Source organism: Ictidomys tridecemlineatus, chromosome 3, assembly GCF_052094955.1.
Source record: "Ictidomys tridecemlineatus isolate mIctTri1 chromosome 3, mIctTri1.hap1, whole genome shotgun sequence".
In the NCBI taxonomy this organism is placed as follows: Eukaryota; Metazoa; Chordata; class Mammalia; order Rodentia; family Sciuridae; genus Ictidomys; species Ictidomys tridecemlineatus.
The window spans coordinates 142,027,114-142,053,846 of NC_135479.1; the positions used below are offsets into that span (position 1 = coordinate 142,027,114).

A 26,733-nucleotide genomic window follows, 5' to 3' on the forward strand; every position below is an offset into this window, starting at 1 on the left:
TTTTAAAAAAGTATACATACTCAAAATTTGTGAGTAAAGAAACCAGAAGCTTAAAAATAGATTAAAAAAATTAAAAAAAGCCTATGCTCTTGCACAAGCTCCTGTCAACTCAATCTTGTTTTTATTTTTATGGTACCGAGGATTGAACTCGGGCACTCAATCACTGAGCCACGTCCCCAGCCCTATTTTGTATTTTATTTGATGGATCAGCATATAGCCCTAACACAAGAGATATCCATCAAACCTCTACAATCAGCAGCCTTTTAATGGCCAAGGTTTATGACTCTGGACTCTAAATTCCTTGGCCGTATTATCATGTTTGGATGGAACCAAAAACAATGACACAATTGGACAAAAAATTCCATCAAATGGCCAAACCACCCTTTCCCTGCTGTAACTAGACTGCCCCATCAGTCAATGAATCCTTTCTGGAGCAATTAATCTCACACCTAATGCACAGATAGGAGGCACTAAAAATTAATGTTCCTATCAAATGGATGATAGCCCAAAGAAAAATTATGTGAAACAACATTACTTTTTATATCCAAAATCTATGTAAAAAGTCCTCCACAGAACTTCAAAACAAGGGAGTCAGATTCATTATCTTTAGCTACCAAGAACACCAAGATTCGGGAGAATAAAAAAAAAAAAAAGCAGAAGAACTTGAAGTTAAAGTGGGAAAGATTGGAGGTCAAATAGGTTTAACAAAGCCCACCAGCAGAAGAGGATGTTAAGTTAAAAATAAAAAGATTTGCAAAAGTATGAGCATTTTAATGTCAGCAGGGAAATAATGTTCCTCTGTTATATCCAATGAGATTTTAAAAAATACATGTATTTTATATATATATTTTAGTTGTCAATGGACCTTTTATTTTATTTATTTATATGTGGTGCTGAGCACTGAACCAGTGCGCCTCACACATGCCAGGAAAGTACTTTACCACTGAGCTATAATCCCAGCCCAATGGAACTTTTTTCATTCCTATTTTATACAATATTTTGGCTACTCTTCATATTTTGATTACCTTATTTTGGTTACACCATTGATCATGCCTCTATATCTCTTATGGTTCAGAGAACTTTTACAACCTTCCTTCTCATTATTTCTTTTACCATTCTTCCTAAAAATATTATCTATCTAGTAAATCAACTGTTTTCCAGTTTTGACATCTGCTTATTTACATGGTTGTCTTTGCCAAAAACACCCTCTCTCCCAACCTCATGACAATCCCCATAAAAACAAACAAAACCAAATGTGATCTAGTTCTCTTTTCTGCCCAGATAACAAGTGATATAAAATCTGAATAGTCTTATATTTATAAAATTAGTTGGATTCAGAACTAAAAATTTTTCCAAAAAGAAAATTCCAGGGCTGGGGATGTGGCTCAAGCGGTAGCATGCTTGCCTGGCATGCGTGCGGCCCGGGTCGATCCTCAGCATCACATACAAAAAAAGATGTTGTGTCCGCTGAAAACTTAAAAAAAAAAAAAAAATATATATATATATATATATATATATATTAAAATTCTAGAAAGAAAGAAAGAAAGAAAGAAAGAAAGAAAGAAAGAAAGAAAGAAAGAAAGAAAGGAAAGAAAGAAAGAAAGAAAGAAAGAAAGAAAGAAAGAAAGAAAGAAAGAAAGAAAGAAAGAAAGAAAGAAAGAAAGAAAGAAAGAAAATTCCAGGTCAAGACAGATGATTTCACTGATAAATCCAACCAACCATTTAGAGATGAAATAAGGTCAATTTTGCAAACAGTTTCAGGGGATAAAGGAACAAAGTATATATGCTTTTCAATTCATTTTTACACCAGCATAACCACGATACCAAACCTGAAAATGTAAGAAAAATTTCAGACAACGGTGTTCATAGTTATGAACATGGATGCATGATCCTCAACAAATGTGAGCAGGATAAGCCTAATGATATATAAAATATAGACTGTATGGGTTTATTTAAAAAATGAAAAGTTGGTTTAACATTAGAGCATCAACTAATTTATCACACTAACAGAATAAAGGAGAAAAATCATCTTAGTAAATACAGAATTGACGACATGTAACATTCACAAGATAAAAACTCTCCATAAATCAGGAATAAAAGTGAACTTTCTTAATATGATAAAGGGTATCTCAAAAGACTTACTGGTAACACCATATGCAATGGTGAAATTATGTTTTCCCCTACAATTTGAGAACATGACAATTATATGAATTATCATCATTTCTATTCAACATTAAACTAGAGGTCTTATCAGAGCATCAAAAAAAAAAAAAAAAAAAAGGAGCTGAATAGTTAAAGATGGAAAAGAAAGCAGGTAAATTCCCATCATTTTATTTGTTATTACACAGTACTTTATAGTCATACAGACATTCCAAAACAATCTATAAATTAGAATTTTTATTTTATTTTTAAATTTTTTTCCTTTAATTTTTATTGTTGGTTGTTCATAACATTACATAGTTCTTGACATGTCATATTTCACACTTTGATTCAAGTGGGTTATGAACTCCCATTTTTACCCCGTATACAGATTGCAGCATCACATCAGTTACACATCCACTATTTTACATATTGCTATACTAGTGTCTGTTGTATTCTGCTGCCTTTCCTATCCTCTACTATCCCCCATCCCCTCCCCTCCCATCTTCTCTCTCTACCCCATCTACAGTAATTCATTCCCCCCCCTACTTTTTTCCCCCTTTCCCCTCATTTTCTCTTGTATGTAAGGTCCATCCGCCTGTTTTGGTACCAGTACCATGCTGTTTTTGTTACTATTGCTCTGTAGTATAGTTTGAGGTCTGGTATCGCTATACCGCCTGATTCACACTTCCTGCTTAGAGTTGTTTTTGCTATTCCGGGTCTTTTATTTTTCCATATGAATTTCATAATTGCTTTATCTATTTCTGCAAGATATGCCGTTGGGATTTTGATTGGTATTGCATTAAACCTATAGAGAACTTTTGGCAATATCGCCATTTAAATTTAGAATTTTTAACAGGATTGTTAATCACATAATCAATGTACAAAGTCATATTTTAGTTAAAAATATGTAAAAGTATTTTAAACTGGATATGGTGGTGCATGCCTGTAATCCCAGTGACTCAAGAAGCTGAAGTAGGAGGATCGCAAGTTCAAAGCTAGCCTCCTCAACTTAACAAGGTCCTAAGTTATTTAGCGAGATCCTGTCTTAAAATAAAAGGGCTGGGGATGTTACTCAGTGGTTAAGCACCACTAGGCTCAATCCCTGGTTTTTAAAAAAGTATCATAAAAATAACATCCAAAACATCAAATACCCTCATCTAAACCTAACAAAGGATTTATAAAATCCCTGCTATACTACAAAACACTGCTGAGAAATAAGGACCTATATAATTCAGACAGAAGTACTTGTAGATTAGATGAAAGACTCAATTTTATTTTTCCTAAATTGATCTGTACATTTCTAAATTCTAAAATCATTAAGGAAATTCAAATTATTCCTAACATAATCGTGTGTGTGTGTGTGTGTGTGTGTGTGTGTGTGTCTGTGTGTGTGTGTGTGTGTTTTGCTGGGGACTAAAACCAGGGCCTTGCATGTGCAAAGCAAGTACTCTACGACTGAGCCACATCCCCAGCCCTACTAAACATAATCTTTAAAAAATTTGAAAGATTTATATTACTAGAAATCAACATTTATTATATAGTTATAATAAAGGGAGTGTGATATTGGTGGAAGAAGAAATAGATCAATAAAAAATAGGTCTAGAAACATAATATATTGTGACTTAAGATATAATAAAAGCACCAATGCAACTCAGAGCCCAAAGGTGATCTTTTTAATAAAGGATGCTGGATCATTCAGATATCTGTATGAAAAAAAATCTCATGTTATTCGTAACAAATAAATTAAAAATGAATCAAATCTAAATGTCTGAACAAAACTTCTAAAGTCTTCTCATGACCTTGGGACAGAGAAAGATTCCAATGAGTTACTAAAAGCAGGAATCAGGAAAGAGAAGATTGATAAATTGACTTGATTAAAATTAAGAAATTTTATTCACCAAAAAGAAAACAGAAACACAAACTGGGTGAACATATTTGCAATAGATATAATTGATTAGAGTTTCTTTTTGAATACATAACACTTCCTTCAAATCAATAAGAAAAAAACAGTCAAAACTAATTAAAGCATAGAAAGAAATCAACAGGGCTGGAGATGTAGCTTAGTGTCAAGAGTGTTTGCCTAGCATGTGTGAGACTCTGGGTTCAATTCTCAGCACCACATAGAAATAAATAAAATACAGATCCATTGATAATGAAAAAAAATTTAAAAGTAGGAAAGAATTCAACAGACACTACAGATGACAGTCAAAACAATATGCACAAGGAGTAGTGCTAAATACCATTAGTCACTGGGAATAATCAGAATTAAATAAATAAATAATAAATAAATTATATGTATCATAGTACATATTCATAATATCTATAACTAAAAAGACTGACTATACCAAATATTGGTGAAGATGTAGAAAACTGCAATATAAACTGTTTCCAAACTTGGGAAACTGTTTTAACAGTATTGATTGAAGACAAAATAAATGTCTGTGATATAACACAGCAATCTCCCTCCAAAGGAAATGTGTGCATATGTCCAATAATATTTAAAAATGTCCACTGCAGCTATATTCAGACCCAATGGTAAAATGGAAAATTTTTTGTATATTCATAAAACAGAATAATTTATAGCAATAAAACCCAAAACACTTGATTGAAAATAACCTTTGAGTAAAAGCCGTAAGAAACAAGAGTATAAGCTATACAAAACATTTAAGAACAAGTAGATCTAAATATCTGCATGTAATGCACGCATCCATAGATATATATATATATATATCTCACTAAAAAGAGGCAGAATTATTGTCTGAGATTCAAGTGTTACCTCTGGAGTGGGAATACTGATTAAGGGGCTTGACAACTGAGCAAGGCCCTAAGCAACTTAGTGAGACTCTTTCTCAAAAAATAAATAGGCTGGGCATGGTGGCGTATGCCTGTAATTCCAACAGCTCAGGAGGTTGAGGCAGGAGGATCAAGAGTTTAAAGCCAAGCCTCAGCAATGGTGAGACCTTGTCTCTAAATAAAATACAAAATAGATGTGGCTCAATGGCCGAGTGCCCCTGAGTTCAATCCCTTTATCAAAAAAATAAAAACAATCAAACAAACAAATAAATAAATACATGAAGCTGGGAATGTAGCTCAGTAGTAAAGTGTTCCTGGGTTCAATAACCAGTAATAAAAGAAGAGAAAAAAAAAAAGAAGGGGCTTGAGCCTTCTGGGGTGCTATAAATATTTAATAAGATGGTTACAAAGGTACAGGCATTATGCAAAAAATATCATTAAGCTGAAGTCTGAAAAAATGTGTCCCTTTCCAAATGTCAAGTTTTTCTTCATTTAAAAATTAAAGGAAAAAAGTACTGACAGATAATTCAAATTACACCTAACATAATAATTTGGGAATGGATAAGACAAGAGTCTGGTTGAAGAAGTGTTGAGATTTTACCAATTAAGAAGGAAGGGTCAAAAGACAGGAAGATACGTGTAAGAAAATGAGTATCATTACAAACTATGGATAAATGGAAATACAAGTTCATGGATAGAAAATCCCAATATGATAAAGATGTCAGTTCTCTCTAACAAAAATCTTACATGCGATTTGACTATTTTATACATTGTATATATGTTCCGAATTATCACATAGTACTCCATCTGTTATGGTTTGATCTGGAATGTCCACTAAAAGCTCATATGTTGAAAACATGGTCTCCAATGCAGCAAGACTGAGAAGCAGGGTTTTAGGGAAGGAATGAATCATGGAATGAATCATGAGGGCTCCGGAGAGCTGAACAGACTATTTAGTTGGAGGAAGAAGGTCACTATTGTGTGCCCTGGAAGGGTTTATTTTTTCCTGCCCATCTCCTCTGCTTTTAGGTTGCCATGAGCTGAAAAGCTTTCCTCTGCCACATCCTTCTATCAAGATGCTTCTGCCTAGGAGCTGGCTAACTGAACCTCTGAAACCATGAGTCAAAATAAATCTTTCCTCCACTAAGTTGATCCTGTCAGGTATTTTTGCTCAGAGTTGAGGAAAAGTTAGCTAATAGGCAATATATATTATATCCAATTATTGTGCATTAATAATATAAAAGATCTTATAGAACCAACATTGTAATTAAGTGAAAATAAAAGCTAACGTAAGAGTAAAACCATTCTTATTACCTTAATTTAAAAGTTATTCCCCCCTAGGAAAAACAAGGAAAGTCGACATCCCCTACCAAGTAATGGTGTAGTTTTAATTTGCATTTCTCTTATTATGAGTAGTCTAAGTACCATTTCTTAAATAAAAGAACTTTCAGTACTCCTAGTTTTCTATTTGGGTATATTTCTTTTCTTTTTTTAATATGAAGATGTTCTTTACATAGTAGGAAAACTGTGATATTAAATTTTAAAAAGGAGCAATATTTGGAGTTATATTGACTGTCTCTCTGTACTCGTATGAGATAAAGAACATTATAGCAGAAAGAAAACTTCAGACCAATATCTTTAATGAATATAGATGCAAAAATCCTCAATAAAATCTTGGCAAATCAGATGCAAAAACATATCAAAAAGATCAAGTGGGATTCATCCCTGGGATACAAGGTTGGTTCAATATATGGAAATCAATAAATGCAATTCACCACATAAATAGACTTAAAGATAAGAACCACATGATCATCTCGAAAGACGCAGAAAATACAAAATACAGCACCCCTTAATGTTCAAAACACTAGAAAAACTAGGGATAACAGGAACTTATCTCAACATTGTAAAAGCTATCTATGCTAAGGCTCAGGCCAACCTCATTCTAAACAGAAAAACCGAAGGCATTCCCTTTAAAATCTGGAACAAGACAGAGATGCCCTCTCTCACCACTTCTATTCATCATAGTTCTTGAAACACTGGCCAGAGCAATCAGACAGATGAAAGAAATTAAAGGAATAACTATAGGAAAAGAACAACTTAAACTTGCACTATTTGCTGATGATATGATTCTACACCTAGAAGACCCAAAAAACTCTACCAAGAAACTTCTAGAACTAGTAAATGAATTCAGCAAAGTAGGATGTGGGTAGGATATAAAATCAACACCCACAAATCAAAGGCATTCCTGTATATCAGTGACAAATCCTCTGAAAAGGAAATGAGGAAAACTACCCGATCGCCCCATTGACAATATCCTCAAAAAAAAAAAAAAAAAAAAAAAAAAACAACTTTGGAATCAACATAACAAAAGACCAAAAGATGTGAAAGACCTATACAATGAAAACTACAGAATGCTAAAGAAAGAAATTAAAGAAGACCTTAGAAGATGGAAAGATCTACCTTGCTCATGAATAGGCAGAATTAATATTATTAAAATGACCATATTACCAAAAGCATTATACAGATTCAATGCAATTCCAATCAAAACCCAAAGGAATTCCTCACAAAAATAGAAAAAGCAATTATGAAATTCATCTGGAAAAATAAGAGACCTAGAATAGCTAAAGCAATTCTAAGCAGGAAGAGTGAAACAGGTGGCATCACTATAACAGATCTTAAACTATATACTACAGAGCAATAGTAACAAAAACAGCAAGGTACTGGCACCAAAACAGGCTGGTGGGCCAATGGTACAGGATAGAGGACACAGAGACTAACCCACAAAACTACAACAACCTCATATTACACAAAAGTGCTAAAAGCATGCACTGGAGAAAGGATAGTATCTTCAACAAATGGTGCTGGGAAAACTGGAAATCCATATGCAACAAAATGAAATTGAATCCCTATCTCTCACCATGCACAAAAATTAACTCAAAATGGATCAAGGATCTAGGAATTAAACTGGAGACTCTTCGTCTAATAGAAGAAAAAGTAGGCCCTAATCTCCATCACGTTGGGCTAGGCCCCAATTTCCTTAATAAGACACCTATAGCACAAGAATTAAAACTAAGAATCAACAAATGGTATGAATTCAAACTAAAAAGTTTTTTTCTCAGCAAGAGAAATAATATGTGATGTAAATAGGGAGCCTACATTCTGGGAAAAACTTTTTACCCCTCACACATCAGATAGAGCCCTAATCTCTAGGGTATCAAAGAACTCAAAAAACTAAACACACACACATACACACACACACACAAAAAAAAACCAAAAACAAAAACAAACAAATAACCCAATCAACAAATGGGCCAAGGACCTGAACAGACACTTCTCAGAAGAGGATATACAATCAATCAACAAATGCAATCAGAGAAATGCAAACTAAAACTACTCTAAGATACCATCTTACTCCAGTAAGAATGGCAGCCATGATGAAGACAAACAACAATAAATGCTGGCAAGGATGCGGAGAAAAAGGAACACTCATACACTGCTGGTGGGACTATGAATTGGTGCAGCCAATTTGGAAAACAGTATGAAAATTCCTTGGAAAACTGGGAATGGAACCACCATTTGACCCAGCTATTCCTCTTCTCGGACTATACCAAAAAGACTTAAAAACAGCATACTACAGGGACACAGCCACATCAATGTTTACAGCAGCACAATTCACAATAGCTAGACTGTGGAGCCAATCCAGATGCCCTTCAATGGATGAATGGATTTTAAAAATGTGGCATATATATACTGTGGAATATTACTCAGCATTAAAAAATAATAAGATCATGGCATTTGCAGGGAAATGGATGGCATTAGAGCAGACTATGCTAAGTGAAGTTAGCCAATCCCCCCAAAACAAATGCCAAATGTCTTCTCTGATATAAGGGGGGTGACTCAAAATGGGGAAGAGAGGAAGAGCATGGGAAGAAGATTACCTCTACATAGGGAAAAGGGGTGAGAGGGAAAGGGAGGGAGAAAGGGAATTGCATGGATGGTGGAAGGAGACCCTCATTGTTATACAAAATATATGTATAAAGATGTGGGGGCGGGGGAAAGAATAGCGTTACCCTAGATTAGGGAGAGAGAAGTGGTGGGAAGGGAGGGGAGGGACTGGGGAGATAGGAAGGATAGTAGAATGAAACAGACATTATTATTACTGTGTGTATATATGTGAATGCATGACCAATGTGATTCTGCAACCTGTATACTCAGAAAAATGAGACATTATATCCCATCTGATTCAAATGTATGATATATCAAGGTCATTGTACTGTCATGTGTAACTAATTAAAACAAATTTAAAAAAAAGAACATTATAGCATGTTTGTGTGCTCACGGTAAATAATCCAAGAGAGAGAATGTGATTATGTAAGTACATGAGATAGCTAAATCCCCAAAAAAGGCAAAAAAGATTTTGGGAACTGGGAAAGCAAAATTCATGAAAAAGAAGAGATTCAATATACAAACTGAAGACCTTTTTTTCCACAGTAACAGTAATAGTTATTCCATTATAAAACAAGGAAAAGCAGAATTTGGGGTAAAAAAGGTATTTACACAGATATATTTGAAAAGAGAAGAATAAGGAATTTCTCTTCAAGGCCATCAGCTATGACTGAGGAGTTGGATGGCAAGTGAAAGAGGTTTGAGGAATCACTGAGAAACAGAATGACTTAGGCAAGAGCAAGGCTCCACCTAAGATTAATGGGCATAATTAAAAGACAGCACAAATTTGTGCTGTTCTCCAGTCACATTCTGCTTTCAGGGAGTAGGAATGGATAAGATAAGAGTCTGGTTGAGAAGTGTTGAGATTTTGCAAATTAAGAAGAAAGGGTCAAAAGACTGGAAGATATGTGTATGAAAATGAGTATCATTACAAACCATGGAGTCTGTGCTAAGTAAAACACGAAAACTGAGATGTAAGGAGGCAACAGTGATATCAAATGGTGGAAGGTCAAAATGAGACTACACTGGTAGTTAGAGCAGGGGTAAATAAATTGATGAGTGTAGATAGAGAGTGGGATAATTTAAACTGATATTTTTGAGATGATGAAGGTATTGGTAATTATAGATAAGGTCTAAAGTATCATGTTGGAAGAAAGCACCTAAGCTGAAATGGAGGGCAAGATAGTTAGGAAGAGATCAAGAAATCAAAAAGCCAGCATTTTGAATGAATCATTAGTGTGGACTTTGGCTATCACTAGAAATGATAATGTGATAAAAGTAGCAAGAAAACAATGGTCTTGCACTCAAATATCAGTAACTAAAGCCTAATCCTTGAGGAGGACACCAAGTGATTACAACATAAGGAATAGACAATAAGTTGATGATCTGATAACAAGGGCTTCAGGAAAGTTAACAGGTAAAAATCATTTTTGTAAAAAATTATAAACACAAATGCTTTAGAAGGCCCAAACAAAACCTTCAAGAATTGCATATAAAGAAAAGACTTAGCCTGTCCAAGATCCGCCTTCGCCAACCTGCCCCAGGACCCAGGTCCAGGGTAGGTCTGGGTCTGTCATCTACTTCCCTGCCCCCAATGGAAGCCCAGGCCTAACCCACTTCCATCTAGGGACACTGCAGACATCACCAAAGTCTTCCCCACATAGTAGCTCTACCTTTCAACTACAAAGAGGGCCTAGAAGCAGCTGTATCTTGGAGCAGGCTCCCAAAGCCAGTGTAAAGCCTACCATTTCAGTCCCATCTCTGAAAGACATTGCATCTATCTTGGGGCACCTCCACTGCTATCTTGAGTTACCTCTACTATTGCTGCCACCATCTTTAGTTGCAGTAGCATCCACTGTGTGACACCTGCAGGGTCTGGAAGCCCAGCAGCAAGGTGAAGTACAGATAATCTGCACAGATACTATAAGATTATAGGGTAGAAAATGTAATATCTCAGATCCACACTGCAAAAAAGGAAGACACGTAGACAACATGAAAAAACAAGGGAGGAAAGTGCCCCAAACAAATCAGGATACTACAAAAACAGATCCCATGGACAGCAAAGTTGATGAAATGTCAGAGAAGGAGTTCAGAATGTTCATAATTAAAATGATCTGTGAATTAAAGAATGACCTAAATTAGAAAATACAGGCAAAAATTGATCACTCCAACAAAAAGATTAAAAAAACAATCAGAAATCTTTGAAATGAAGTAAAAAAAAAAAAAACTCAACAGAAAGTATCACCAACAGACTAGAATACTTGGAAGACAGAAGATCAGATAATGAAGACAAAGTATACAATCTGGAAAATAAAGTTGACCACACAGTGAAGATAGTAAGAAACCATGAAGAGAACATCAAATGGGATAGCATCCAAAGATCAAATCTGAGAGTTATTGGGATGGAGGAAGACACAGAGTTTCAAACCAAAGGAATGCACAAGCTCTTCAATGAGATAATATCGGAAAAATTCCCAAACATGAAGATTGAATTGTAAAATCAAATACAAGAGGCTTACAGGACACCAAATATACAAAATCACAACAGATCTACACCAAGGCACATTATAATGAAAATGTCTAGGATATAGATTAAGGATAGAATCTTAAAGGCTGCAAGAGAAAGGAATCGGATCACATATAGGGGGAGACCAATTCATATCTCAGCAGATTTTTCAACCCAGACCCTCAAAGCCAGGAGATCATAGAACAACATATACCAAGCTCTGAAGAAAATGGATGCCAACCGAGAATCTTATATCCAGCAAAATTAAGCTTTAGATCTGATGATGAAATAACAATCTTCCATGATAAACAAAAATTCAAAGAATTTACAACTAGAAAGCCTGAACTACAGATCATCCTCTGCAAAATATTCCAAGAAGAGGAAATGAAAATCAGCAGAGGGAGGTATTACACTAAAGGAAAAACTAATCAAAGGAGAAACCAAGTCAAGTTAAATACCAAAAATAAACAATAATGTCTGGGAAACAAATCATGTCTCGATAATAATCCTGAATGTTAATGGCATAAACTTACCAATCAAAAGACATAGACTTGCAGATTGGGTCAAAAAAAAAAAAAGATCCAATAATATGCCGCATCCAAGAGACTCATTTCATAGGAAAAGACAGCCACAGACTGAAGGGGAAAGACTGGGAAAAATCATATCACTCACATGGACTCTGGAAGCAAGCAGGGGTTTCCATCCTCATATCAAATAAAGTAGACTTCAAGCTAAAGTTAATCAAAAAGGATAAAGGACACTACATACTGCTCAAGGGAACCATACACCAACAAGACATAACAAATATAAATATATAGGCCCCAAACAATGGAGCATCTACGTTCATCAAACAAACACTTCTCAAGATCAAGAGTCAAACAGACCACAACACAACAATTCTAGATGACTTTAACACACCTCTTTTACCACTGGATAGATCTTCCAAACAAAAGCTGAAAAAGAAATTATAGTACTCAATAACACAATCAATAACTTATACTTAACTGACTTGTATAGAATATTTCATCCTTTAACAAGCGAATACACATTCTTCTCAGCAGGACATGGATCCTTCTCTAAAACAGACCAAACATTGGACCACAAAGCAACTCTTAGCAAATATGAAAAAGTAGAGATACTATCCTGCATTCTATTGGATCATAATGAAATGAAAATAGAAAACAATGATAAAATAAAAAATAAAAGCTACTCCAACACCTGGAGACTAAACAATATGCTACTGAATGAACAACGGGTTGCAATAGACATCAAGAAGGAGATTAAAAAATTCTTAGAGGTAAATGAGAACACTGATACAACATACTAAAATCTCTGGGACACTAAGAAGATTTATTTCATGGAGTTCATTCCTTAAAAGAAGAAAAAGTCACCAAATAAATGACCCTAACATTACGTCTTAAAGCCCTATTAAAAAGAAGAACAAACAAACACCAAAATTAGAAGAAGACAGGAAATTTTGAAAAAATTGACAAAACAAAAAGTTGGTTCTTTGAAAACATAAATTAAATTGACAAACCCTTAGCCATGCTAACGAAGAGAAGAAGAGAGAAAGGAAACTCAAATTACTAAAACACGATGGAAAAGGAAATATCACAACAGACACTATATAAATATAGAAGATAATTAGAAATTACTTTGAAAATTTGTGCTCCAATAAAATAGAAAATATCAAAGGCTTCAAAAAATTTCTAGAGTCATATGATTTGCTCAAAATGAATCAGATATACAAAATTTAAACAGATCAATTTCAAATGATGAAATAGAAGATGGCATCAAAAGCCTACCAACAAAGAAAAGCCCAGGACCAGATGGATACATGGCTGAGTTCTACAACACCTTTAACGAAGAATTAATACCAATACTCCTTAAATTATGTCATGAAATAGAAAAAGAGGGAGCACTTCCAAACTCATTCTATGAGGCCAGTATCACCTTGATTCTAAAACCAGGCAAACACACATGAAAGAAAGAAAACTTCAGACCAATTTCTCTAATGAACATAGAAGCAAAAATTCTCAATAAAATTCTAAGAAATCGAATAAAAAACATATCAAAAAAATAATGGGCCTTGATCAGGTGGGGTTCATCCCAGGGATGCAAGGTTGGTTCAACATACGGAAATCAAAAAATATAATTCATCACATCAATAGACTTAAAGAACCACATGATCTTCTCAATAGATGCAGAAAAAGCATTTGACAAAATATAGTACCTCTCCATGTTCAAAACACTAGGAAAAATAGGGGTAACAGGAACATCTCTCAACATCATAAAAGCTATCTATGCTAAACCCCAGGACAACATCATTCTAAAATGGAGAACAACTGGAAGCATTCCTTCTAAAAATTGGAACAAGACAGGAATGCCCTCTTTCACCACTTCTATTTAACATAGTTCTTGAAACACTGGCCAGAGCAATTAGACAGATGAAAGAAATTAAAGGGATATACATAGGAAAAGGAAAAACTCAAATAGCACTATATGCCAATGATATGATTCTGTACCTAGAAAACCCCAAAAATTTCACCAGAAAACTTCTAAAACTAATAAATGAATCCAGCAAAGTAGTAGAATACAAAATCAACATCCATAAATTGAAGGCATTTCTATAAATCAGTGACAAATCCTCTGAAAGGGAAATGAGAAAAACTATCCCATTTACAATAGCCTTAAAAATAAAATAAAATAAAGTAAAATACTTGGGAATCAACTTAATGAAATACCTCTACAATGAAAACTACAGAATGATAAAGAAAGAAATTAAAGAAGACCTTAGAAGATGCAAAGATCTACCTTGTTTTTGGATAGGCAGAATTAATATTGTCAAAATGACCATACTACCAAAAGCATTATACAAATTTAATGCAATTCCAATCAAAATCCCAATGACATTCCTCATAGAAACAGAAAATGAAGTCATGGGCTGAGATTGTGGCTCACTGGTAGAGTGCTCACTTAGCATGCATGAGGCACTGGGTTCAATCCTCAGCACCACATAAATATAAAATAAAGATATTGAGCCAACCTAAAAAACTAAAAAATAAATATTTTAAAAAAAGAAGTCATGAAATTCTTCTGGAAAAATAAGAGACCCAGAATACCTAAAGGAATCCTTTGCAAGAAGAATGAAGCAGGTGGCATCACTATACCAGAACTTAAACTATCCTACAGAGCAATAGTAACAAAAACAGCATGATATTGGCACCAAAATATGAAATTGAAACAGAAGAAACAATTGAAAAAATTGACAAAACAAAAAGTTGGTGCAGAATAGAGGACACAGAGACCAACCCACATAACTACAGTTATCTTATATTAGACAAATGCACCAAAAACATACATTGGAGAAAAGATATCCTCTTCAACAAATAGTGCTGAGAAAACTGGAAATCCATATGCAACAAAATGAAATTAAAACCCTATCTCTCAACATGCACAAAACTCAACTCAAAGTGGATCAAGGACCTAGGAATTAAACCAGAAACCTCGTACCTAATCTCTATCATGTTGGATTAGGCCCCAACTTCCTCAATAAGACTTCTATAGCACAAGAATTAAAATCAAGAATCAATAAATGGGACGGATTCAAACTAAAAAGATTCTTCTCAGCAAAAGAAAACAACCAGTGAGGTGAACAGAAATCCTGTATTTTGGGCACAAATTTTTACCACATGCACATCAGATAATCTCTAGGATATATAAAGAACTCTAATACCCCCCTCCCCCCCCAAAAAAAAACACCCAAAAAACAAACAACCAACAACAACAACAAAAAAAAACCCAAATAACCCAATCAATACATGGGCCAAAGAATTATACAGACACTTCTCAGAAGAGGACATACAATCAAATAACAAATATATGAAAAAATGTTCAACATCTCTAGCAATTAGAGAAATGCAAATCAAAACTACTCTTAAGATTTCAGCTTATTCCAGTCAGAATGGCAGTTATTAAGAATACAAACAACAGTAAGTAAGTATTGGCGAGGATGTGGGGAAAAAGGCACACTCATATATTGCTAGTAGGACTGCAAAATAGTGCAGCCAATATGGAAGGCAGTATGAAGATTCCTTGGAAAACTGGGAATGGAACCACCATTTGACCCAGCTAGCCCCCTCCTCATTCTATACCCAAAGGACTGAAAAACAGCATACAACAGGGACACAGCCAAATCAATGTTTACAGCAGCACAATTTATATAGCTAAACTGTGGAACCAACCTAGATGCCATTCAGTAGATGAATGCATAACAAAAATGTGGTATATATGCACAATGGAATACTACTCAGCATTAGAAGAGAATAAAATCATGGCATTTGCAGGTAAATGGATGGAGTTAGAGAATATAAATGCTAAGTCAAGTTAATCAACCCCAAAAAACAAATGCAGAATGTTGTCTCTGATACAAGGATGCTGATTCATAATGGGGTTCTGGAAGGGGAGCATGGGAAGACTAAATAAACTCCAGATAGAGCTAAGGGGAGGAAGGGAAGGGGGAGGGGGTTTGGGGGTAAGAAAGACGGTGGAATGAGATGGACATCATTACTGTAAGTACATATATGAAGGTACAAATAGTGTGAATATACTTTATATACAACCAGAGATATGAAAAATTGTGCTCTATATTAATAATATGAATTCTGACATATATAACAAATTAGAATAAAAAATTGCAATGGAAAAATGAAAAGGAAAAAAAGATGTGTCCACATATAACTAAAAAATAAATATTAAAAAACAACAAACAGGGCTGGGGTTGTGGCTCAGTGATAGATGCATTAGGCTCTGGGTTTGATCCTCAGTACCACATAAAAATAAAAAATAAAGATATTGTGTGTCCACCTTAAAAAAAAATCTAAAAAAATAAATATTTAAAAAAAAAAAAAACAGACTGGGGATGTGGCTCAAGCGGTAGCATGCTCGCCTGACATGGGGTGCTGGGTTCAATCCTCAACACCATATAAAGATAAAGATATTGTGTCCGCCTAAAACTGAAAAATAAAAGCAAACAAACAACCCCCCCCTCCAAAAAAAAACCAGACTGGAAGAATGCAATAAAATTCGTAATTGTAGTTGCTGAGGAAGTGAAAGTAAAATATGATAAACTAGCAAGGTGAACTGCAAACTTTTTCATAATGTTCTATTCATTTAATAATAGAAACAACAACAAAGAAATAAATATCAAGCTTTTGCCCTTATGACAGATAACCAATCATTAATCATACTTTAGAACTAGTTCTACCATTTTTAAATGTTATGCTATTTTACATAAAAGGATAATTCAATATAAAATGACTTTTTTTCTGTTTAACATATTAATTAAAGAAGGAGTATGACTATTTGTATGTTTGGTCATAATTAGGGCACTCCTTTCTCAATTTGTGAAACAACTATCCCAAATGTGCATGTGGCTGTCTTGAAGAGACAATATTCAGAATAAGACTGATACTTGAATCAGATTCTTACTAGAATTACTGCATCTTTAATAACAAAAATATATATATAAAGTCCTTATATGAAGTGCATGTGTAGGACAAAGGGTATGTGAGAATTTCAAATGGGTTGCATTCAAATTGACTAGCATGCTTTGACTTGCCTTTGACATAAAAGAAGTACAAGATCACTGTCCATTAGAAAGGATAATTCTATTAAGAAAATAATTTGTTATACTTGAGTAATTAAATCAATGAGCAGATAACAAAGATGACTTATTGGGGGACAGTAAATAGATTTCATAATATAATTTGTATTTACTTTACAATGATTAGTGGTGATAATAAATCTTAATCATTTAAAAGTGAAAATACTATCATTTACAAAAATCACAACTAAAAAAGGGAACACACAAAAGGAAATTACAAAGTACATTTAAGATATTTACTATTCACGGGTTCTTTTAACATTAATTCAATGTGTAGAACATATAATGCTTCCATTTTTCAGTCAACACGATCCTATTAAAATACATTTAAATCTCATCTCAGCTTATATATTTTAAAATACTCAAAATCAGGGAAGAAACTTGCACATAAGTACTTTAATAACAATTTGACTGTATGCAACACAACTGGGCTGCATGCAATAGGCAATACACTAGAAGCTTAAAGTACAAATGTAGTACTTTTTTTTTTTTTTAATCTATACTGGGGATTGAACTGAGGGGCACTCAATCACTGAGCCACATCCCCAGCCCTATTTTGTATTTTATTTAGAGACAGGGTCTCAATGAGTTGCTTAGCACCTCACTTTTGCTAAGGCTGGCTTTGAATTTTATGATCCTCCTGCTTCAGTCTCCCAAGCCTCTGGGATTACAGAGCTATCATGCCCGGCCATAGTACTTTCTTTCTAATGTACTGAGAGAACAGGAAATCCCTTAACTTCTGGAACTACTGAAAAGCAGTGATTCTCAAAGTGCAGTCCATGAACCACTGAGCTACATCCCCAATCCCTTCTTTTCTATTTTGACTATCTTTTATTTTCTATTTTTAATTGCCTTGGCTAGAATTTCCATAAAACATTGAATAGAAGTTGTAGTCTATCTTTCCAGGAAGAAGCATCAGAGTTAGTCTTGTTAATAAACTTTCTGTGCTCGTGCCCAAAACTATTAGAACAGGACAATAATCAGCATCATTTGCAAATTCCCTTTGGTGATTGTTATTTACATAGAAGCCTCAGAATCAATGCTTTAAATATTAAGCAGTAAAGGGGGAAAAGGACTACATCTTCTTATTATTAAGTTTCTCACTTAAAATAGATTTTTAAAAAAATTATTAGATTAAAATGATTAAGAGTTCTTTTAAAATTTTATAATTTTTTAAGAGAGAGAGAGAGAGAGAGAGAGAGAATTTTTTAATATTTATTTTTTAGTTTTCGGCAGACACAACATCTTTATTTGTATGTGATGCTGAGGATCGAACCCTGCGCCGCTCGCCGAGAGCGTGCTACCGCTTGAGCCATATCCCCAGCCCTACAATGTTTCAATGTTATTACACTGAGAACACTTCATCTGAAGAAATAAGATAAATATGGTATATATGTGTAATAAGAATTATAATGCAAAAAAATCACAAGAAAACACAAAGTACATGTATGAAAACATGAATTGGTGTGAACATACTTTATATACAAAGATATGAAAAATTGTGCTCCTCATGTGTAATAAGAATTATAATGCATTCTGCTGTCGTGTATTTAAAAAAATAAAATCAATTAAAAAAAGTTTAGCAAGCTTAAGCAAACAGACTTACAGTTGGTGATATCAGGTGGTGCATAGCCATCGTTTATATACATACTTGTTGGTTTTGCCACTTTCAAAAAAACAAAATCAGATGTGTTCTTTAAGGCAGTTACTGCTTCTTCATGAGTAACTTCTTCTAAGCATACGCTATTCACCTAAAAGAAAATCCCAGGAGATACTTATTTTTTAAAAGCATTTTCTATTGCTTTAGTTAAAAAAAATTACATGAAAATATAGTGGAAACTGGGAGTGATTTAAGGAAAACAAAGTATGCTATATAGAAAGAAAATACCCATCTTTACTGTCCATATCATCCCAAAGTTGTTTTTTTATATAACTATTATAGTTTGAATATGAGGTGTCCTTTAAAAGCACTTGTGCTAATGCAGGAATATTAAGAGGTAAAATGATTAGATTATGAGAGTTGTAAACTAACTGGTCCATCCTAGTGTGAATGCACTAACGGGGTAGTAACTGTAGGCAGGTGGGGGGTGGCTTGAGGAGGTAGGTCACTGGGGGCATGCCTTGGAAACTCCTGTGGCCCCTTACTCTCTCTCTCTCTCACTTTCTCTTTCTGGCCACCACAAGCAGAGTAGCTCTGCCATGGTTTTCTGTCTCATCTCAGGCCCAGGATAATGGAGTTGGTCAACCATGGAGTGAACACCTCTGAAACTGTGAGCCAAAATAAACTTTTCCTCCTCTAAGCTGTTCCTGTCAGAAATTTTGGTCACTGTTATTTTGAAAATACACAAAATATAATGAAATAGCCAATCTTGATTTCAGCCACTAGTCTTTTTATTCCACCAGCCTCAACCTCCTCTTAGGCATTCATGAATATAATGTGTATGGGGTACATTTTAGTTTTTTCCTTTTTTGAACAAATGAGACCATATTACAACTTATGCTCTGTAAATGGATTTTTAAAAATATTTTCTTAGTTGTAGATGGACATAATACCTTTATTTTATTTATTTATTTTTATGTGGTACTGAAGATGGAACCCAGTGCCTCATGTGTGTGAGGCAAGATTTGTACCACTGAGCTACAACCCCCGCCCCGCTGCAAATGGATTTTTAATATTTTAGTTATTTATTTTTATAAGGTTCTGAGGATCGAACTCAGGGCCTTGCACATGTAAGGCAAGGCTCTATTGCTGAGCCACAACCACAGCCCCGGATTTTTAATAATAAGTACAGTAGAGACTGCTCAACATTGGGACACAGAATTACTACCTTAAAAAGCAAAACTGTTGCACAGTACTCCATTGTGTGTTTATACCATAATTTATTAAATCATTCTCAGATTGATATTTAAATTTTTTCTCCTAAATGGCTTTAGTAAATTTACATTTACTATTACAGAACGTGGGAATGTCCATTCACTTATACCTCTGTCAACACTGAATATAAAATGATGTGTGTGCTCTGTACATCAGTTATATTTAATTTGTACTTCCATTGTTAATAGTCAAATTGAGTTGTATTTTCAATTATTTACTGACAATTCAGCTATCTTCTATATAGATATGTAACTGATTTTTAGGTACTGACACTATAAACTTGTTTATTAATTCTATTAATCTTTTTAGGACTTCCTATGTTATCTGCAAATAATACAGTTTTATATCTTCTTTCTATTCTCCCGCCCTCAAGGGCTAGGGATCAAACCCATGACTTACGCATGCTAGGCAAGTGCTCTACCACTAAGCTACATCCTCAGTGCCTTCCTTTCTATTCTAAATATTTTATCTTTCCTGTTTCTGCTATCCTGACTGGAATTTCTAGTATAACACTGGACAAAAGTGGTAGTTTTTCTTTCCAGTAATTTGTCCATTTCATTTAAATTATCTAAGATATTGCTATCCAGTTGTTTATAGTACATTCTCTTATGCCCCTGTTTTCATCCTTGCTTTTAGAAATTAAGAGTCTTCTTTATTTTCTTGGACAATCTAGCTAAAAGCTTGGCAATTTGTTGATATTTTCAAAGAACCAACTTTTGGTATCGTTGATCTTGTCTATGTTTTTTCTATATCTTGTTTCATTTACTTCTGTTCTAATATTTATTATAATAAATTTTCTTCCTTCTGCTTGCTTTAGGATTACATTGGTCTTTGATGCTTTTGCAACATTTTACAAGATTTACTAAATGTTATATCAACATTTATGTTTTATAGTGTACTAAAATATTAGTTTTAATGTATTTTTCTTTTCTCTAATTTATACCTTCATAATTGACTATAGAATTTTTAATGCTTTGACCTCAAAATTCAAATGTCATAGAAGAACTGTCAATTTTATTCAGTGATTATTAAAACTGTTTGCAAGGTTTCACCAGCATGATAATTCTAATGGTCTATACTGCTATGCAAAGTGAGGACTGCCTGAATTTTTAAATATATAAATGTAGTATATTGTTAGTAGTCTGCGAGGAGCTACTTCCTGATATTAGTATTCTTACAAAAATCTCTTCCTATACTGAATCTTGCTGGGCCACATAACTAGATTTAGCCAGAGAGATACTATAACCATGATGCAAAGAGAGGATTGATAAACGCCATTCTCTAGAGCTTGTTTTCTTGAAAAGCTCATTTTTAAGAACCCGGCCACCATCCTGTAAGAAACTCAAGCTAAACTTAAGAAGTCACTAGGGAATTAAACGCTAATAGCCCCAACTGATCTCCCAACAGGAAGAAACACTAACTTGCCCACAATATGTTTGAGCCTATATGGAAGTAGATTGGCTCAGGTGAGCGACCCCAGATAATACCAAGTGGGAATTAAGGACAAGCTGGACCTACCAAGCCCTACCCAATTTTCAGAACTGTAAGCAAATACATTATTTTTGTTATTTTAGTTATTACATTTTGAATTTTCTTAGCAGCACTGGATAACTAATTAAGAGCTGACATGACTTGCTAAGGGATTCAATGTGCAGTGTGAAAAAAGATAACCTTGAAATTTTGGATTTGAGCATTTATTGCCCATTTGCCAGTTTTGACTTACAGTTTAGAAAACAGAGCCTTAGGAGTGAGCACTGATAAACAAGAGAAAATATACAAGGCCTGAGTACTGAATTACTTCAATGTTTGGAGGTAAGGGATATGAGGAAGCACCAAAAAAGGAGAGTAAGGTGTGGCTAGTAAGGTAAGAGAAATTATCAAGTTAGAGAGTGACTGCTAAGCAAAGTGAAAAAAGTATTTGGAGAAGAAGGACGGTGTGGCAAATGCCAGGTAAGTCAATTAAGATGAGGACTGAGAAGTGCATAATTTCAGAGTAATTACAAGAACAAAAGCTTCATTAAAAATGGATTCCACAGAGAATGAGAATACTGCCATGAGGGTAAATCAGCACAGATTGCTGGCTCCATACAAAGAATATTGGTTCTGGAGAAATCATAAAGGAAAATTTGACAGCCATGTTAAAAAATAAAAGTGAGAAACCTAGTGGAGATAGAAAGCTATTTAAAAACTGGAGTGTGTGTGTGTGTACACGTGCATGCGTAGGTAGTGATGGTAAAAAGGTGTTTCATATAGGGGAAAGAAAGGCAATCATAGCTGTAAGAGGATTAAGTTAGAATTCTATTATTTCCTTTTCCCTATCATTAACTTAAAAAAAAAAATCCCAACAAAAATCTCTTTGCAGTATTGGACAGGATGCAGAACAAAAGAATCTTTTTGCTGGTGGAATGTAAAACTTTATAGCAGTATGGAAAACAATAAGTTTTTTTTTTTTTTGAGTTGTTGTTTTAAAACTACTATTATTAGGGCTGGGCATGGTGGCATACACCTGTAATCGCAGCAATTTAGGAGGCTGTGACAGGAGGATCACAAGTTCAAGGGCAGCCTCAGCAACTTGATGAGGCCCTAAGCAACTCAGTGAGAGTTACTGTCTCAAAGTAAAAAATAAAAAGAGCTGGGAATATAGTTCATTGATAAAGTACCCCCCCTGGGTCTAAATCCCCAGAACCACCCCCCAATACTTCTGGTAATAAAACATCAAATGATATAATTCAAATAAACAGCCAATGAAACTCTTGCAGCAAATGCTCACCAGAATACACCGCAGCACTTTCAAGCAGAATTACTCACAATAGCAAAAAAGTGGAAATAGCTCAACTTACCACTATACTACGCCACTTTATGAGCCTTTGCCAATTCACTTGAGCCCACATGACCTCTCGACCTTGGGTGCTTTTTCAATGAAATGCCCTGGATACTGCTACTTTCACTTAGTCTCCTACTGTTACCAGGTCTCAGCCTCTTCTAGCTGGGTCTGGGCATGGCTGATGTGTCCCACATAATGGGAGCACAAACAGGTCACAGGCCCAAGTCTGATCTACCTATACTACTGCAGTTCTAGCTCTTCCCTCCATTGTTGAGCTCAGGTGAAATGGTATAACACAGAAAGTGGGAGTTGACTTCCCTACCAGTGCCCAGAGGAGATGGGTAACAGAATTCAGAAATCTACTACAGGGTAGATTATAATATGTAAAACTGAAGTCTAAAGATGAAAGCCAGGAGAGACAAACAGGGGCCAGAATGTAAATTCTTCTTGCTTTTCCCTGGTTGGCTAGATAAGATTTAGTGGTTCCACGTTGTCTGCCTAGAAGATTTTTCTACCTGACAAAGACATATTGTATTTTCTTAAGAAATTATAGCCAGCTTACAAACATTCCACCTTGTATTTGCTTTCTTTCCTTCTCTACTTTTCATTTTCAGTGACTCTAGTTAGCTTCTTTGAAATCAACTACTCTGAGATCAGATCCCATATTTCTAAGAAACATGGACCAAAGAAGTTACTGATGAAGACTGGATAAACTGTGAGATAGTCACAAAGTTAAATATTATATAAAAGTGAAATAAATAAATTTCAACTCAAGGTAGCAACATGATCAAATCTCAGTAAGACAATATGAGTGAAAAAGTATTAGACTATATACAACAGCTTTTTAAAAAAATTTCTAGATTCTACTAAACAAAATATTTAGACATATATGTTCAAACCATTTGTTAAGAATACTATAATTTACCACATAATCATTCCCACTGCATTAATGTGTATTTATCAGTATTCCATGTATCTTTACATCTTATACCAAAGATAGTTTTATAATTAATGATTGTAAAAGGCTAAAGAAAACATTAACGATCTTCCCTGCCCATGTGCCTGCCATGACCTTTGCACATTCTTTTTTTTTTTTTTAATATTTTGTTGTAGTTGTAGTTGGACACAATACCTTTATTTTATTTGGATTGAACCCAGGGCCTTGCATGTGCTAGGCGAGCGCTCTACTGCTGAGCTACAACTTCAACTCCTTTGCACATTCTTGACAGCATATCCAAAGAATGCAGACTTCTCCATAGGTTGTCTCAGTTACCACTCACAAATCTCAAGGCTATCACTCCCTCTTTTCCACCTTACAGTACTTGGAGGGTGGTATATGAAGTGACTTTGAGGGGATCACTAGATCACTCAGGTTGTTAGGATAATGCTTTCTTAGTTAATGATTTTAAGTGTTGGTGTTTCTCCCAATCTTGTGATGTATTTCTTTTCACTTTTGTCTTTCATTTTTGTTTTTATATTATTAATAAAATAAATGCTATCTTGTATAAAGAGAAGGTCTTTATTGTCTTTCAAGTTTGACCTGCCTTATTCAGCAGCTGTACACATTACAAATTGTTAAGAAATACCAGCAGACTTTTCCCTCTAAAACTTCATGTAATGGCCACACCCTGCTTTTCTGCAAAAGAAATTTGGCATAAAATCTGCAAAGTGGTAAAATAGAGTAAGAAACACAAAATTGTTGATGTTTTAGTTCTTGGGCTTAGTAATAACTTCACTAGTTTTCATTATATTATAAATAAATTATTTAAAGTAAAACAAAAGAAGGTCATACATCAAGATGACACTGCATTATAAATTTAAGGATTGTGATTAAACAATTCTGTACATTTTTAATCCCTTAATCCTTTAACAATGGGGGGCCACCCCTCATAGAGGGGAAGAGGGAGGGTGGGGGAAAGGAGAGGGAGAAAGAAATAAAAGAGATAAAGTAAGGGGCTGGTAGAAGAAATGGAAATGGCAAATAAATACCAACAATCACTAAGAATCACTTTTCAGGTTTTGATAAAACACTGTTAAAATTCACTTATATAGGAATTCTAGAATCTGTCAGGAAAAAAAATATAAATACAAATGATTTTTAAAACAATAGATTTCTTATACTTACTGCTAGAAGTTTATCTCCAATCTGAAGTTTACCATCCTTATGTGCTGCACCCCCTTCAATTATTTTGGTTACATAGATGCTATTATCTCCAGGAATATGCTGATTTCCAACACCTCCAGCAATGCTGAACCCAAGACCTGATTGGAAAACACTAGTTTAAGATTCTCATCAATAAAGGCAAAATTAAACCTAAAAACAAATGGCTGAAAATTAGAGGGTGATAATTCCATCATACTAATGACTTTTTTTTAAAAAATAGAAAATAATCTATTTATCTATCTACTTAAAAAAATCCTAAGTATTTATTCTATAACCAGGGGACAATTACAAACAGACTGCTTTTCCCCCCTGGTTCCTTCTTTAAGTCTTTTTGTAAATGGATTGTCAGTCCAAAGAGGTATTAAAAATTATGTTTTACTGTTTTTTCTTCTTAATTATGTTTGCTAATACTTTTACTATGTTCACAAGATTAAAATAATTTAGAAGAAATACAAATTCTCAGCCCTCTGTTCCTTTTCCATTTGTTGGAATTCTACTTCTTCCATGAAGCCACATGCTGGAACCAATATTCCCATTTATTTATTTATTTATTTATTTATTTATTTATTTATTTATTTATTTATTTATTTATTTATTTCAGTTGTACGTGAACACAGTATCTTTACTTCATTTTTATGTGGTGTTGAGGATTGAACCAGGGCCTCACATGTGCTAGGCAAGCACTCTACCACTGGGCCACAACCCCAGCCCTCCATTTATTTTTAATCGTATCAGTTTTTTAAACATTTATAAATCATACTTTAACAGTCCTCATTGTACATGTAACTGCTTATGATAAACACTATACTTTTTTCTTTTTGACTTAAGCTATGTATCTGCATTTAAAATACTTTTCAGATTAATTATCACACATGAAAGTAAACACTATATCTATCTTCAAATTATTTAAGGACAAGAATATTTAATTTATCTTAATGTCCAAATACTTACGTAGGGACTAATCTACTTATAGAGATTTTGATTCCTGCTCTTAAAAACTATTCATTAAAGATAGTTTATAGAAATCTTTGTGTTTGTGTCTTTTTTGGGGGGGGGGTACCAGGGATTGAACTTGGGGGCAAACTTAACCACATCCCCAGCACCTTTAATTCTTTACTTTGAGACAGGATCTTACTGAGGCTGGCTTTGAACTTAGAATTCTCCTACCTCAGCTTCCTGAATTGCTGGAATTACAGATGTGTGTCACTACACCCAACTGGAAATCTTGCCTATAAACACCACATGGAAGCTAAATTATACATTTACTATGTGTTCACAGCAGTAAAATGTGTAATAGTATACATAAATTAACATAAAAAGCTTTTCAAATCTTATCTTAGTAGGATATCTAACAAATCTTATAATCTAGCAGATATCTAACATTCTACTTAAGATAAAAAATCCATATAAATGAGAGATTCTCTAAATCCATCCACTTACGTACTATAGAAGATTGTTAAGTTTTGCTAATTTGGAGATATATATCAAAAATAAGATCATAATTACATTTAACTCAGAGAGCTTACTTAATAATTTGTTTTAGTATGATGTACTACATACCTTTAGGACCTTTAATGAGCTTTATTTCCATTATTTTTTCTGATACTGGTTTCCGTCTTTTTACATACAAGCGTACAATAGACCCTGCTTCTTTCAATGCTTCAACTGCTTTGCTATGTGTTACATCACGAACATCTGCTTCATTTACTCGCAATATACAGTCATTAACCCTGAGAAAATATTCAAAAACTTAAATACCAATTATCTACTTTATCAAATTTTTGTAATCTTTGTTTTTAAGGTAAAGAGAATTATTGAC

The 26,733-nt window shown here is 34.2% G+C and overlaps 1 protein-coding gene across 24 annotated transcripts in view; it reads right to left on the reverse strand.

Moving 5' to 3' along the window:
- Dlg1 (discs large MAGUK scaffold protein 1) overlaps window positions 1-26,733 on the reverse strand; it is a 256,035-nt gene that overhangs the window by 75,737 nt on the left and 153,565 nt on the right. For all 24 annotated transcript variants that reach the window (XM_078044002.1, XM_021720635.3, XM_040270432.2 and 21 more), the window contains 3 exons: window positions 26,475-26,644; window positions 24,876-25,012; window positions 18,658-18,802 (listed from right to left, as the gene is read on the reverse strand). In XM_078044002.1, coding sequence (XP_077900128.1) covers window positions 18,658-18,802; window positions 24,876-25,012; window positions 26,475-26,644 — 452 coding nt within the window. The remainder of the gene's footprint in view (window positions 1-18,657; window positions 18,803-24,875; window positions 25,013-26,474; window positions 26,645-26,733) is intronic.